The 13,919-nt window shown below is 41.0% G+C and overlaps 1 protein-coding gene across 2 annotated transcripts in view; it reads right to left on the bottom strand.

Moving 5' to 3' along the window:
• Window positions 1-1,064: 1,064 nt before the first annotated feature.
• LOC118429564 overlaps window positions 1,065-13,919 on the bottom strand; it is a 38,841-nt gene continuing 25,986 nt past the window's right edge. For both annotated transcript variants that reach the window (XM_035840087.1, XM_035840086.1), the window contains exons 10-21: window positions 13,700-13,818; window positions 13,053-13,572; window positions 10,716-10,790; window positions 9,402-9,704; window positions 9,030-9,162; window positions 8,404-8,530; window positions 7,195-7,370; window positions 6,913-7,040; window positions 5,330-5,619; window positions 4,732-4,927; window positions 3,708-3,844; window positions 1,065-3,546 (exon numbers count right to left, since the gene is read on the bottom strand). In XM_035840087.1, coding sequence (XP_035695980.1) covers window positions 3,232-3,546; window positions 3,708-3,844; window positions 4,732-4,927; window positions 5,330-5,619; window positions 6,913-7,040; window positions 7,195-7,370; window positions 8,404-8,530; window positions 9,030-9,162; window positions 9,402-9,704; window positions 10,716-10,790; window positions 13,053-13,572; window positions 13,700-13,818 — 2,519 coding nt within the window. In that variant the 3' untranslated portion in view covers window positions 1,065-3,231. The remainder of the gene's footprint in view (window positions 3,547-3,707; window positions 3,845-4,731; window positions 4,928-5,329; window positions 5,620-6,912; window positions 7,041-7,194; window positions 7,371-8,403; window positions 8,531-9,029; window positions 9,163-9,401; window positions 9,705-10,715; window positions 10,791-13,052; window positions 13,573-13,699; window positions 13,819-13,919) is intronic.

Genomic DNA, 13,919 nt, shown 5'->3' on the forward strand with positions numbered 1-13,919 from the left:
GCTTGGAGAGTAATTGGACGTGTCTTATTACCTGGATGTCTTACCTTCATCGACGTAGCTTTAGCTTTCATCAGTAATTCAGTTTACAGTTACTTGTTGTTACGTTTATGGTCTATGCGGTAATGATAAGTGTTGTATTGTATGATAGTAATATTTATGTGCAGCTCACAGTTGTGTTGATTATCCTATTGAGAATTAAGGAAGCGTGAATCACTGCAGAGTATGCAATTTAGTACAAGATTATGTAAGTATTTTGTTTTCTTTGCATGGCTGGTGGTGTGCCTAGATTGCATCAGAAGTAGTGTTTGTATTTGTGATGGCAATGCATGCGGTATGTACACACTGTATGTAAAATCATTCTTCATTCTAAAATAAAAGATACATGTATCCCAGGTCACGTTGGTCATTATTGACTGAACATGAAGGGGGGCAATAACAGACGTTAAATAAATAGCATTGATCGTTGTTACCGTATCATTTATTGCACAGTTGTCTCAATTACATTTGAAAATTAATTTTTTCCGTTTTTAATTACTTTAGATAGTAATTGACTGGAGTTTGAAAGAAAGACATAGCATTTTGATATAAGTTTCATTTCAATGAAAGAGCTAATGGGTTTCTACAACAGCGTGTCAATGTGGATCTCATACGGACTTGATTTACACGCTCGTGTGAACCTGAACTGATTTTATTCACTGTCTGAAGGAACAATTACAACTCTTCCTGACGATGATACTTATCGTCGTTATGTTCGTGGAAGGTTACAGTCAGGTCAACTTGTATGTGGTCTAGCAACTCTCTTATGGGAATTGGAAAGTATCGCTGATCTCAATGTGGCTTATCCAGAACAAGGGATATCAAAGCCGAAGTCCCGCTGCAACCCAAAACGTAGACGTTTTGGCAAAGGTATCATGGCCGCAGGAATTAAATTTTATGGACGACATCATCCGCAGACACCACATTTATGACGAGGGCAAGAAAAACAAGATAGATGGCTAAAAAGATAGATTTTCAAAGTAGACACCATAAACGCTGTATAAGAATTGTAGCGATAAAACAAGGTATCACAATCAACAAGTCTTTTATTTTTTGTATTCAAAAGGTGCACAAAGTAACATACGTGTGGCGAACAAGTAGCATGTACCAAGCAAGTTGAGTAAAGTCATGGTTACCATATGGGTGCCATTTTTAGTATCAAATGAGTTTTACCGCGGTCATGGCTATGTGTTCTTCACTAGTGTCTCAAGAACACTCAAAGCTACCACACGAATGACCGGTCACCCCAGAACCTAAACTCACAAGACTTACAGAGACACAATCTTATAGCATTGACAAGATACCTGTGGCGTCAATTGAACCTTAACCGGATGACAAGTTTTTTTTTTTTTTACTCTGTAGTGAATTGAATTGATGATGCATCACCTTCAATTATGACCGTTTCGCTCAACAGATAAAAGATATCGTTGGCGATGTCAGGTAAAGCGAAACAAAACATAAACATACTTGTTACACACTTAATCCCGGTTGTATTGTGATTTCAAGCCTGATAACAATCAAGAAAATTTCCAATTCAGAATTTCTTGTATAGACAAAAACACTTCACACATGCATTAACTCTTGTCTTGCAAAGCGCTGTGTTTAAAATACAACACGACAAAACAAAACAGCTAAATTAGGATACATCGAGAGCACACGTCACTCTTTAGATTGTTATACAAAGCTCTTAACACAACAGCCTACAACAGCAAAATCCGATAGCCCCTGTTGAACAACCACGCACAGTTTTCTCATAAGATCTCAAAAGGCGTTAAAGATCCATTAGCTTTCAGAACGCTCTGCATATTTGTTGGAAAGGGGTGTCCGATGGGTCTAGAATTTAGGCTAAATATCGCACACACCAGCTAACATTTGATAAACAGCTTGACTTCACAAGCTACATAACCGATTCGTTATAATCGCCCTTCAGCGTTATACACCAGCTTCGCAGACACGCGGCGAGGTAGCAACTGGATATAAATTATACACTGAACCGTTCCTGTATGATCTTTGAACAACAAGATGAAAGCGTTGTATCCGACAGTACTTGGTGGCAACGAGTTCTATTCTACAACACTTCAAGGGAAAACTGTTAATCAAACACACCTAATTCTGGGTTGATACATAACTCTTACTAGTAAAGGCATAACGTCTATACTGTATCTTGTTCTTGTTTGAGCTGGTTTTCCGTAGACGTAAGTACCAGCTACTCATTTCATAAGTCCTCGGTGCCTTTAGCTACGAGATAACATCATCATAGAGGGAACAGCTTCCAAGCAAAATTTCTCTGTTACAGTCATGGTTTGACATCCCTGTCACGGATTGGTTGGGCGTCAATTAATTATCTGCGCTACTTGCATGTCATAGCCACACAAAGACTACAAACTAAGCATCTCAAACAATGGTACCTTTCACGTTAACTTTTCTCTTTTATGTTTAAACACAACAAACACAAGAAAAACTTTTAAACCTCACTTACTCACTAATCTAGAAGCAAAAATATGACACCTCGTAACATGTACATCATAATGTCAACTTAGCTTATAGGGCCTTAATGATATATGTCAATGGAGAATCATCAGCAGATTCTTGTGTCATCATTAGCTAACCTTGAACAGTAGAATTGTGAACGACAAATCCAGTATCAAAAGTTAACTCTCTGAATGGTGTCCTAGCCAAAAAAGACACAAACGTTTCAGGCTCGTTCTCATTGAAATGTAAAAAAAGAATGCTGTCGCCTGCCTTTATAATTTGATACGGAGTCAACATCACTGGCCTCTTCGTTTTTCCACAGCCCCAGTAATGTTTTGCAAAAGATGCACCACAACATTCACACTGGTTGTTGGCTTCGAAGATTATTATAGCCACGGGTGGGATTTCACCCCCTAAGAATAGGTTGTCGCCTGAGAAGAGACGAAGAATTCATTTAGTAGCCCAGAATATAACATTTTTGGCGACGCCTCAAGGGCGAGCCTAATAGTATAGTTTGCGACAGTTTGACAAGAATTCTCAAAATCTCGTGAATTTGTCCACAGACGTGTAGTTGCATCGTCCCTTTACAGGGGAATAACTCTATATAATAATAATAACGTCGCCATGGCAATAGTTTTTATTGCCACACCTATTAAATTTCAATGAGAACAAGTATACTACTTCCTTTGCTTTTCTTAGCACCCTAGTAAAGATCCCTATCTTTCAAAAGAGGCCTAAGAACTTTCCCCTTCGCTTTCTCCGTGCCCTTTCCTCCGCTGCCCGCTGTGGGTGTCTGGCAGCTTCAGCCTGAGCTTCAGCTGTCCGTCTCTTCGCTTCTTCTACAGCCTTCTCGGCCTTAGCGCGCTTCCTTGCCTCGGCAGCCTTGGCCGCTTCCTGTTGTGCGGCTTGTCTCCTCGCTTTTTCTGCAGCCCTCTCGGCCTCAGCACGCTTCTTTGCCTCCTCAGCTCTCGCTGCTTCAGCCCTTGCTAGACGTTCCTTTTCAGCGGCCCTTTCTGCTGCGGCCTTGGCCTCTTGTTTCTATCGAGAGATCAGAAATGGTGTTGAAAGATCGATGCTATCAGCAATTCAGTTGGTAAGTGATTAATAATATTGCATGGTGTTCGTTTTATCACCAAATTAACACCTTCAATGTCAGTCATTAGTGGTCATTCTATAACAGTAATATTAAATGATCCCACCTTTCTCTGCTCTTCCTTAATCCGACGGTCTTCCTCCACCAGTTTGCCGTCGGTGTCCCTGATCGTGTCCCTCCTGGTCGTCTCAGTGGTGCGGAAGGTCTGTAGTACATTTTCAATTGCTGGGCCTTTTCCAGAAGCTAAGTATATATGAAACAAAAAGGCAGTTAGGATTAGTCTCTCTGCTGGTAGAGCATGAGAAATTTTCAATTAGGAATAAAAGATTATATTACAAATAATCTAAAACTGTGACTGAAATGACAAAACCATCCGTGCAGTTCTAGAAAATGCTGCTTGGGAAAAAACACCTACAAAACGTCTTCAAAAACACCTACAAAAAAAACAACATCTGCAGCAGTACCTTCTGGTCCCTAATTCACATTGAGTTTGGACTTTTTATTAATATCTATCCGCTTATCATTTCAACTCATCCATGTTATGCTGACCAATTCATTCGAAAACATAAGAAGACAGGCCAAATGCAATAATTAATCAATACCTTTATTTCCATGAGGTACCAAAGACTCCCTGTTTTTGGTTATAATAAAGGATTGCTTATTGATGTTTTGATCCAAGAAGGTTGTTTGATCCGACCACACACGGACCCACCAGTGTCAGCTTAATTAGCTACAGGCAGGCGGGACAGTCCGGGGCTCATTCCCGGACCGCCCTTCAACGTGTGCGGACGCGAAACCTCTCTCTCTCCAAGCGCAATGGCCGAGTTCGATTTTACGGAATGGTCACAGGCAGCGAAGCTGACCCCAGCTACGGTCAAGGCCCTGGCCAAGGCCGAACTGGCAGAGAAAGAGGCCCTTCTGTGTGTTGCCACTGACATGTTACAAGTGCTGGATCTGTCTGTTGGCCAGTACGCCCTGCTATGCAGGGCAACGACTAAACTGCAAGCGGCGGCCAGGGCAGCGAAGCCCGCCAAGACCAAGGCGACAGTCACCCTGGATGACCTGAAAGCGGACAAGGAGCTGTCCGAACTCCTGTCCCAGGTGGAAAGATGTATATAAGGACATCTCACCTTTTTGCCTGTAGGCGCTGTACACGACATCCATCTCTCTTACGTATGTATTGAATCCACCGATTCTGTTGTACTCGCCCTTCCCCACTTTCTGTCGGACGGGCTGGTCTACTTCTTTGATGATCGCCTCGCAAAAGTCCTTAGACTTGGCACTGTTAACATTGATCAGGGCAAGGCGTTCTGTCTCGAGCTTCCCCTGGAAATGGAAGAAAGAAGGCACAGCGTTAGTTTCATTTTTATCTTTGGGGTTACCCTATGTCGTTGCTTTGGAAACGTGGTGTTAAGCGATAATAACTCTACGGAAGGTTGTTTTAAAGTACAATGCTTGGAAAATATTACAATTTAATATCACCAGCCGTGGACTTGATATCCCTAAATATCCCCGTTTTTTAATACGGATATGGGCTATTACCCCACCTATAAAGGTGAACAAGAAGTATCACTTAAATAGAAATTTGGCATCTTCACTTCAGCTGCATAAATCTCTGATTGAAGCTATACATCGTGGATGCCCTACCGTAGTTATAGCTTCTACTTTGCATTGGATCTTCAACTTTCCTACTAAACCGCAATGGATGACATTATAAAAGCAACTTACCTGGAGGCGTTTCTTCCATGTTCCAACTTTGTCCCACTTCCCCACATCTGCAGACAGCCTGGAGACTGCAGTGTCTGTTGCAGTCTGGATTTCCCTGTTGCAGATCTCCTCGTCAGTCGGCATTAGTGGCTTCACTGTTTTCTCCACGGTCTCCTGGAACGCTTTCAGCTGCTCGTCTGAGGCCCGGCTGCACTCTCCTTCAGCCATGGCCTCGTAATCACCGAAGACTGACGGTAGGGCGTTTGGGTCGTTGATGGCGTTGACGTAGTACCGCATGATATGGAGAAGACCTGAAACAGGTGGCAATGCCATTGCAATGACTTCTTATCATCGTGGTAGCTAACAGAACTTGCTGTTTAACTTGTCCTGCGGGCCCGGTAATATAACCGGATGCACATGTTGTGCCTGTGTGCGGGTCCGATTATTTAACCGGTTGGGGGTATTCCCCACAGGAACCTTTGTGGCTTCTGTATGGTAACCAGGAACAGCTGGGAAGAAGATGGGGGCTGCATGAATGGGGTCAAGGGTCAATATCCTGGTTACGCAATCAATCCCAGAGCTCTTTGCGGGCATAAATTATGTTAATGAGCCAAGATGGCCGACTGTCGTCTGCAGATATGTTTTTTCATGTTTTTTTCGTGTTTTGGGGCATAAATTCTTAGTTTAGTCGCTAAAATGTCAAAGTTAACTCGGTAACAAGTGCATAAGGAGCCTTTCCCCACTGATTCTGAGGCAGAACATCCAATTTTGGGGAAGAATGGTGAAGAAATGCTGCCGAACATGAGAAAAGAAGATATGCACGTGAACTTTACCATTTTTATGGAAAATTACCCCCCACGCAACAGGAAACAAATTAGGACAGTCTGTTAAGCTGCAAATTCGTCCTTGGTTACTTTTGTGGAGGTCATTAAGTACCTTGATGTGGCAAATAATTGGTGACAGATGGAGCTGATGATATGTTACATTATCCTATTGAACAGTCTTTTCAGCACCCAGGACAATACCTAGCCATAAACCCACCTGTAGTGAAACCTGGGTAAATTTGTTTTGCTGCATGTGTGGCTCTGATGTTATCAGTATGTCATAGGAATGTTGTAGTGTTGATACTAAGATTATTTATGAAATTCAGGTATTACTAATACAAAAGTTTATGAAAATAACGTGTTTTATTGATTTATTACCCTTGCATATCATTTTTATGACTCAGGGTAAAACTTTCAAGACATAACTTAAAAGTAGAGACTCTCAGCTTTCTATTGATGTATAACATTATAGGGTTACTTAAATGCAAAGTAAGTAAAAAAATAGCAAAGTAAAAGCATTTCCCATACTTTGAAGAGAGTCAAAAGTCCCCAGCACAGGTAGGGTATATGGGTACAAAATTGCCAGCAGGACAAGGGTCAAGGCGTCTGCCCATTTCAATTGTTTGATGTGTTATTAATGTATTGAAAAATCGAAACCAAACTTTTGATATTCTACACCTGAACTCCTAAATGCCTGTTACTCATTTTCCTGAATGCATTCACGTGTTTGAATTGTAGTGACGTATCTGTTTGGAAACAACTGCACACTAAATGCCATACCTGTGGTTTTTATGTCATCTCCGTTGACCTTCTTGACCTGTCCGGAGTTCCAGATCTCACCAGTGAAGCCACTAACAGCATCTTTGTAGTCCGTCTGTAGGACGTTGTCCCCTACTTTGTCGAGGTTGCTGGAATTCATTAAACACATTAGTGTCACATTTCATACCCTTTGAAATTGTTAACCACACTTGTTGATTTCCAGAAGTTCGTCGAATACCAAAGTGGACAAAGAAATTGATAAGAGCATATCTTATATGCTTGGAAACAAGTGAGAGTACATACCTCAGGATGTCTGAGTCTATGGAAGGTGCAGGAATCAGTCGAAGATGCCGCTTCGGGAAGAAAGCCTTCACTGCGTCAGTTATCTCATTGTGGGAACGGATTGATTTTGTGTGGCCGTCTTTTCGTTCCAACATGACCTCCAGAAACTCATCAGGGGTTAGGCGCATTCCGTCCCTCTACGTACAACAAAAAGAAGTTGTACAAACTGCAGCTTAGACTGTGATGAAAATCAGACCACTTGAATATTTTTAATCCCTACGGCTACATATAGCAATGAGAAGCAGAACTCTAGTTAGACGATCTGACGAAGGTGTCTGAGAGACATCGAAACGTAAGCAATGTAAGTATCTACTGGTTGTGTAATAAGACTTCTCTTTCATCCTATTTTTTCTAATTTTCCTTAATTTCTTAATTTAATTTCTTACATTAAATTTTTGCCGGTGCAACGGTTTGGTTTGCATGGGTGCATGCATGGATCGGTCAATTTAACAAAACTCTTCTTATAGCCCTTCTATACGCATGATTACGCAATGGAGTTAGCGTGGCCGAGCGGTGTACGCGCTGGGTGTATATACGATTTGCTTTTGCAGCCGTGGATCGTGGGTTCGAACTTATAACGATTTTTTTTTGTTAGACTAATCTCATGTAAGGTTTTTTTTTAATAGAACACAGACCAATTCAGTAATTCGATGTTTAAAAACTTTTTTTTTCATGTGATTTTGTTTAACATCCAGGCTTTTCCCAAAATACGCACAGGCCAGCTTTTTTCAGAAGCTTTCTTGTTTAACATAATTTGTCCGCTTCTGAACAGTCGACGTCGTTATGTATCAAAAGTAGAGACCATTTTTGAAAAGGCTATCGAACAAAAACTTTACTCTAGTGCAGTAGCTTTTGCCGACTTTCCTGAGATCTATGTCCATTTAGTAAGTGTATGTAGATCTCAGAAAAGTCGGCAAAAGCTTGAGTATTTGGATTCAGTCAAAACTTCCCCAAATGACCATTCGGGACTCTTACAATTTATCTATGTGGACAGGTGGTCACTATAGACAGGATTCTTAATGTATGAGTTAATGGGAACATTATCCAAGGGACCTAAAAAAAGTGGCCACATTAGCCATTAGATTCGTATGATACATGATGATTCATTAGCAATGGGAAAAACAATTATATGATTGATGTGTTCTATCACAATTGTACTATGACACTTACTTGAGGAGGTTTAAGACGCGCGTCTTGCACGGTAACCCACAGCTCGGGGAAGTGGTGACCAAGGTTGTTTCCTCCGTCGTTACCATCTTTTTGGACACGAACATGCTCTGCAAGATCTCCCATCAACCTGAAGTTGAAAACGAAGAGAATATGCACTGAACTATGACCTAAAAAATGAAGAGAATATGCGCTTGACTGTGAGCTATCGGAAAAAAATGCTATTTTATCGTAAAGCCCTTTGGGCCTTCTGGTGAAACTATTGCAACTAGATACAAGGAGGTACCGATGCTGATCATGGACATTATTCGTGCATAATCCCACATAGTGCAAGCTCGAAATATGGTAATTTATTACTCTTTATCAAAATGGACATCGTAGGAAATCGCTAGTTCTTCATGCTATTAGCTAAACATTTCCGATCCCTATATGTATTATTATTTATCATTTCATTGTTTTTGTACTTCTGCCTCTTCATCGGTATCATTACCTGTACTTAGCTTGTGATAGGATGTATTTACAATAAAATTATTTTATACATCCATTCATTCCCCTGACAACAATAGATAAAACATTACATCTAATGAACGACAGCCGTTATCTAACAGCTGAAAACAAACCCAACCTACCTGAGCTGAGAAACAAAGCTGCGGTATGGGTTATCCTGGAGGTTGAAGACCAGGTGGTTTGAAAGCAGGGTGGCCAAAACCAGACACTTGATGTCTTTCTCGTTCTGTTCCTCGTCAGAGTAGTCGCCCAGGCCTGCAAAGAGATTTTTGCATTTGCTACTCTCTTGACACTTTATAGCCATGATACTAACGTTAGCATACATTTCTTGTGCAAATGTCAAACAAATTGACTCGATTGACAGAACCGCGGTTATATTTGCAATCATATTATATTAAGTAGCCTACCAACCTGATTAAACTATTCAAGGACCTGAAAATATTCTTTTCCGTACGTGTACATTTGTATAGTCGTTTACCAAAACATTATATTACCTTCAGTGTCGACAACCATCAGATATCGGTTGGTCTTAACAGGGTGGGGACCGATCCAGAACCAGAAATCCTTTGTTTTCGATTCCATTTCGTCTCCAAGTGGGAATCCAGACTTCCTTTTGCACAGGAGATTTGCTAGATGGGACTTTCCCTTCCTCATCGGCCCCACCACTGCCACCACGTCCACGGGGCGAGGCTGGAGGTTGGAGATGATCCTCTCCGCTTCAGGTGAGATGTAGATCTGTCTTCGGTTGTTCACCATCCGTGTTGATGTCAGCTTTATTGGAGCATCCATGGTTCCTTCTGTAGATGATAGGAAATATGTCAGAAGCTGTATTTCTACTGATCCAGCTGTCTGTTCTTTTGGTGCTGGTATATTGTTTTCTATTTGGTTCAATGCGGTACTTCGCAAACCTGATGACGACCTTCTCAGAAATCGTGCTGGAATGAAACCTTTCAGTCATGCCGAAACTAAAGAATTGCTTCACCAAATCATACCGAATCCATCGCATGAATGACTAGTGTGTGTTGACTTATAAATCATTGTCCAGATATCAGCATCACCTGACAAACTAATGCAATCATTCTTAACCTGCAATTTTGGAAAATTGCCACGTTGCAGTACCATTAATACACCAATACGCCATACATACGGCGCAACAAGAAGCGAAGAAGACACAAATACAGTCGACAGTTTATGTTAGTTCGAAAGAGAATACGCTGATCTTTATCTATTGTCCCGCGTCCATGGCCAGACATTTTCATTTACATTGTAGTTCTTCCAGCACTTACACGTATACCAAAACATAATCGATATTCACCTACTTCTTGAATTATTCTTTGACAAACAAAGGGCACCGAAGGAAAAAAAAAAACTCAGAATATGTTTGCATTGACTATTTGTAAGTAAGTGTCTAGGCATATTTGTGATAATGGGCTTCTTATCATTCAACTCAAAGCAGTTTTGTTTCATTGCTTTATATAATTGGAAATAATGCTGTGATGTTGATAATTTACATCTAGGTGTGGCAAAATCTCGTTCACCACTAAAGGTACACATGACCGCGACAGGAATTATGGGTATAAATATGTCAAAGGTTAAGGCCCCCAGACATAAACAAAAATTCATCTGTATATTTTCATGCAAAGCAAATAAATGGTCAAGATGGAATTGTTTAGTCAAGGACCTTCAACTTTGATGTATTACCCACAATTCCTGTCACTGTACGTCTGACCTTGGAGTAGTGACCGAGCTCATATTTCTTGAAGTTTCATGTAATCCTATGAAGTTTAATATTTCATATAACTATTTACCGTCAGGTGACAACTTTGGCCGCTTTGCAGATGACCCTGCCCCTTCGTCGAATGGCATATTCTCAAACATTACACCTGAAATAGATATTACAATTCATACATGGTCCTTTAAAGGCGCCCAGAGCAGTTTTTAGTGCATTAAAATTGAAAATATTCTGGATGAGACATTCGGTACGGTATTGACATTTACTTCAATATACTAGCACATTTGTATCATTATTTTGTCCTTTCAGCGTTTAAAATGACGTACAAACATACCGCAAACGGACCCCTTTGATTTATTATATCCTACAATAAATCAGCACAGGATCGAGCCACTAACGGTTTCCCGTCGGTATTTTTCGGAGATTTTCGAACGTATGAGATCACCGAGCGAATTGAATCTGATTCGCCCGTTCGCAAATGACGACATCTGTGACGACATCTCCGGAAGCGTTCGGGATTCATTAGTCATGTTCTCGTGCGTTCCGCAAATTTGAAATAATGGCACGTGCAGCGCTCAGATTTTCAATGAGTTCTCACCACCCAACGACGTCTCATCCTTGCTCAATGAAGGTCGACATGCAATGAGATGGTGTTATTTAAACTTACTGTGTGTAAGAATGACTTAAAAAATGAATTTTAAAATACTAAAAAAACTGCTCTGGGCGCCTTTAAACATTACGCGCCAATGCGCGTGTTGTTCACACAAAGGGTATACGTACAGCAAAATACGATATGTTCACTGTCACTTAGAAGACTATTGGTTCATTTTTGTGTATGTGAAATTATGAACGTGCAGTGTAGGGTGTTGGTCAATCAAATTTGTTTTGTGGAAAGTTGTAGACGGAAATAAACTTATATAAACGATCGGGTGTCACTCTTTCTTTTTTATAGTCATTGCCTTAACTAAGATAAGGAGGGATCACACGTGCGTATATATTCCAGTCCGTATGAGGTCCTTACGGAAGTTCCTAGCCTCTACCAGACTTCATATGTTGCTTTAAAAAAAGAAACTGGACACATACAGCCAGATGACATGCCAGATGAGTTAGCTGGGTCGCAAACGATACTCCTCGGCTAGCTATCTCATCTGGAGTATTATGTGTCTACATTTATCAAATTTCTACTGTTTTTTTCAGCAACCTGAAGACTTAGACTTCCGTACGAACCTCATACGGACTTGAATATATACGCCCGTGTAAACCCGGCTTTAAAGAGCGTGACGATTCAAATGTACAAAATGTTGTGAAAACAGATATGTGCAATGGTATTTGATAGATTGGTGTGGTGTGGTAACCAGACGGCCAGGTTTGATTTTGGGCCTAATTGACTTTGAACCTGGTACAGAATGTTGATTTTTGTGTGTGTAGGGGGGTTACCCTACATCTGCTTGGTTTTGTTAACAGACGTGACTCCAGAGGCACATAGACAGTCTCCATATGAAGCTTTCTGTTGCCCCTAGCTACATAAGGGCCAAGTTACATCTGAGCTGGACATCATTATGGGCCATGCCAGGAGGGGTGTGTCTGTTTGTGTGTTTGTTTAAGAACCTTTGTATTGATTGTGATTATAGAGTACATTGGATGTGGATAGGTTTTGGGAAGATGAAGGTCAAAGTCACTTTTGGCCCTCAAGTTGTTTGCTCTGGAATTTGAAAAATGTATTACCTATGATTCCATTTTTTTCCATAATGGGACTTTAAATAACGTGTACCATTTGTACTTTATGGCAGGTGAAATATTTACAGATACCAACTATGCAAATTATGGTTTGTATAGTTAATATGACTGTTCCATGATTCCTTGGTAAATGATACTTCCATGTCATATGTGTGACAGGTGTAACTTAGTTCATTAAAGGTGTACAGTACTATAGTTTAACCCTATTCTTTTTTGGTCATCCCTTGCCGGGGGGGGGGGGTGCTTTCGAGGCCCTCCACTTCTAAGTCCTAAAACTCTTAAACGACGTGTTGTATGCCCACCAAATTTTAGTAAATGATAAAGACATAATATTTAACAAGTAAGAAAAGATTGACTATAAAATATACGACTATAAAAAACAGTAACACAGTTTGACTGACATGACTTAATGATTCTAAACTTAAATGTGACCGGGCTGGTCAAAAGTAACACGCAAATATCATAGATTGAGATGAACTCGTTTTCAGATTTGTGGAAGTGACTGAGTCATTTTTTTGGTTTTCTACATCACTATAGTCCTACAGAACCAAAAGCACATTTCCTTTTTCTTTACCTAGTCCCCTCCTCATGCCAAGTAACATCTCCTGGAAATACACACATGTAATATTGTTAGAGCTATGTAAGAATATAATTCTGTAACACAGAGTATCCTTACCTTTTTTCTGTCGTGCTGCAATCTGCTTCGCCTCTTCTGCAAAGTCTACCCTACCGATTTTTGTCATGACATCTTCCAAAACTGTAGGCTCTCCTGCCCACAACAGTTTTTTGTGTTCTAGCTTAATGCCGATCTCATTTGGGTTCATATGTGGCAGATCCCTGGCTGGTAAAATACCCTTGCTTTCCACATAATTGTGAAAATCCCTGCTTTCGTTGTCTTTAAGATTCTGAGAGATCCGCAAGTAGAGATTGGAAGGAGAAGTGTGCGCCATGTTCGGAACCCTCTCAAAATGTGGTTTACGGAATTGACCCATATTTGGTAGTGAATCGTCCACAGTGCGCAGGCGCTGTTCTGCGGTCACGTGACGGAGTACCACGGTGATGAGAGCCTGGGAGTTGGGAGGACCTGGGTCGTTTTGCCCGATGTTCAGATACACCTGGGTCTCCGGGCGCTGGTGGGTCAACCCGGTCCTCGCGTAGTCCTGGAGCACTGCCAAGAAATTGCCGTAGTCGAACACCTGAGAAGATGATTTGAATTTGTTTTATTTATTAGTTGACTTTGCTTGCTTAATCTCATATTTCATTTTATGGATATTAAAACCATTCTATGATTTGATGTCTTCATATATATGTGAAAAAAAATACCTTGGTTTTCGCGCCTTTTTTCAGCTTGACGACCTTCCCGCCAACCATCCGGCATAACACCCGCACACGGCAGTGCCGGGTCACGTACAAGTCGTTATTGAAGACCCGAGCGGCAATACCTGAGAAACAATTAAACACAACAATACTTCACACAGCTAAATTACTCTCCCCCTCCCACCCCCTTCCTCGCCTCCGACTCGCCTTCTTTCCCTATTTGATT

This window comes from Branchiostoma floridae, chromosome 13 (genome assembly GCF_000003815.2).
Source record: "Branchiostoma floridae strain S238N-H82 chromosome 13, Bfl_VNyyK, whole genome shotgun sequence".
In the NCBI taxonomy this organism is placed as follows: domain Eukaryota; kingdom Metazoa; phylum Chordata; class Leptocardii; order Amphioxiformes; family Branchiostomatidae; genus Branchiostoma; species Branchiostoma floridae.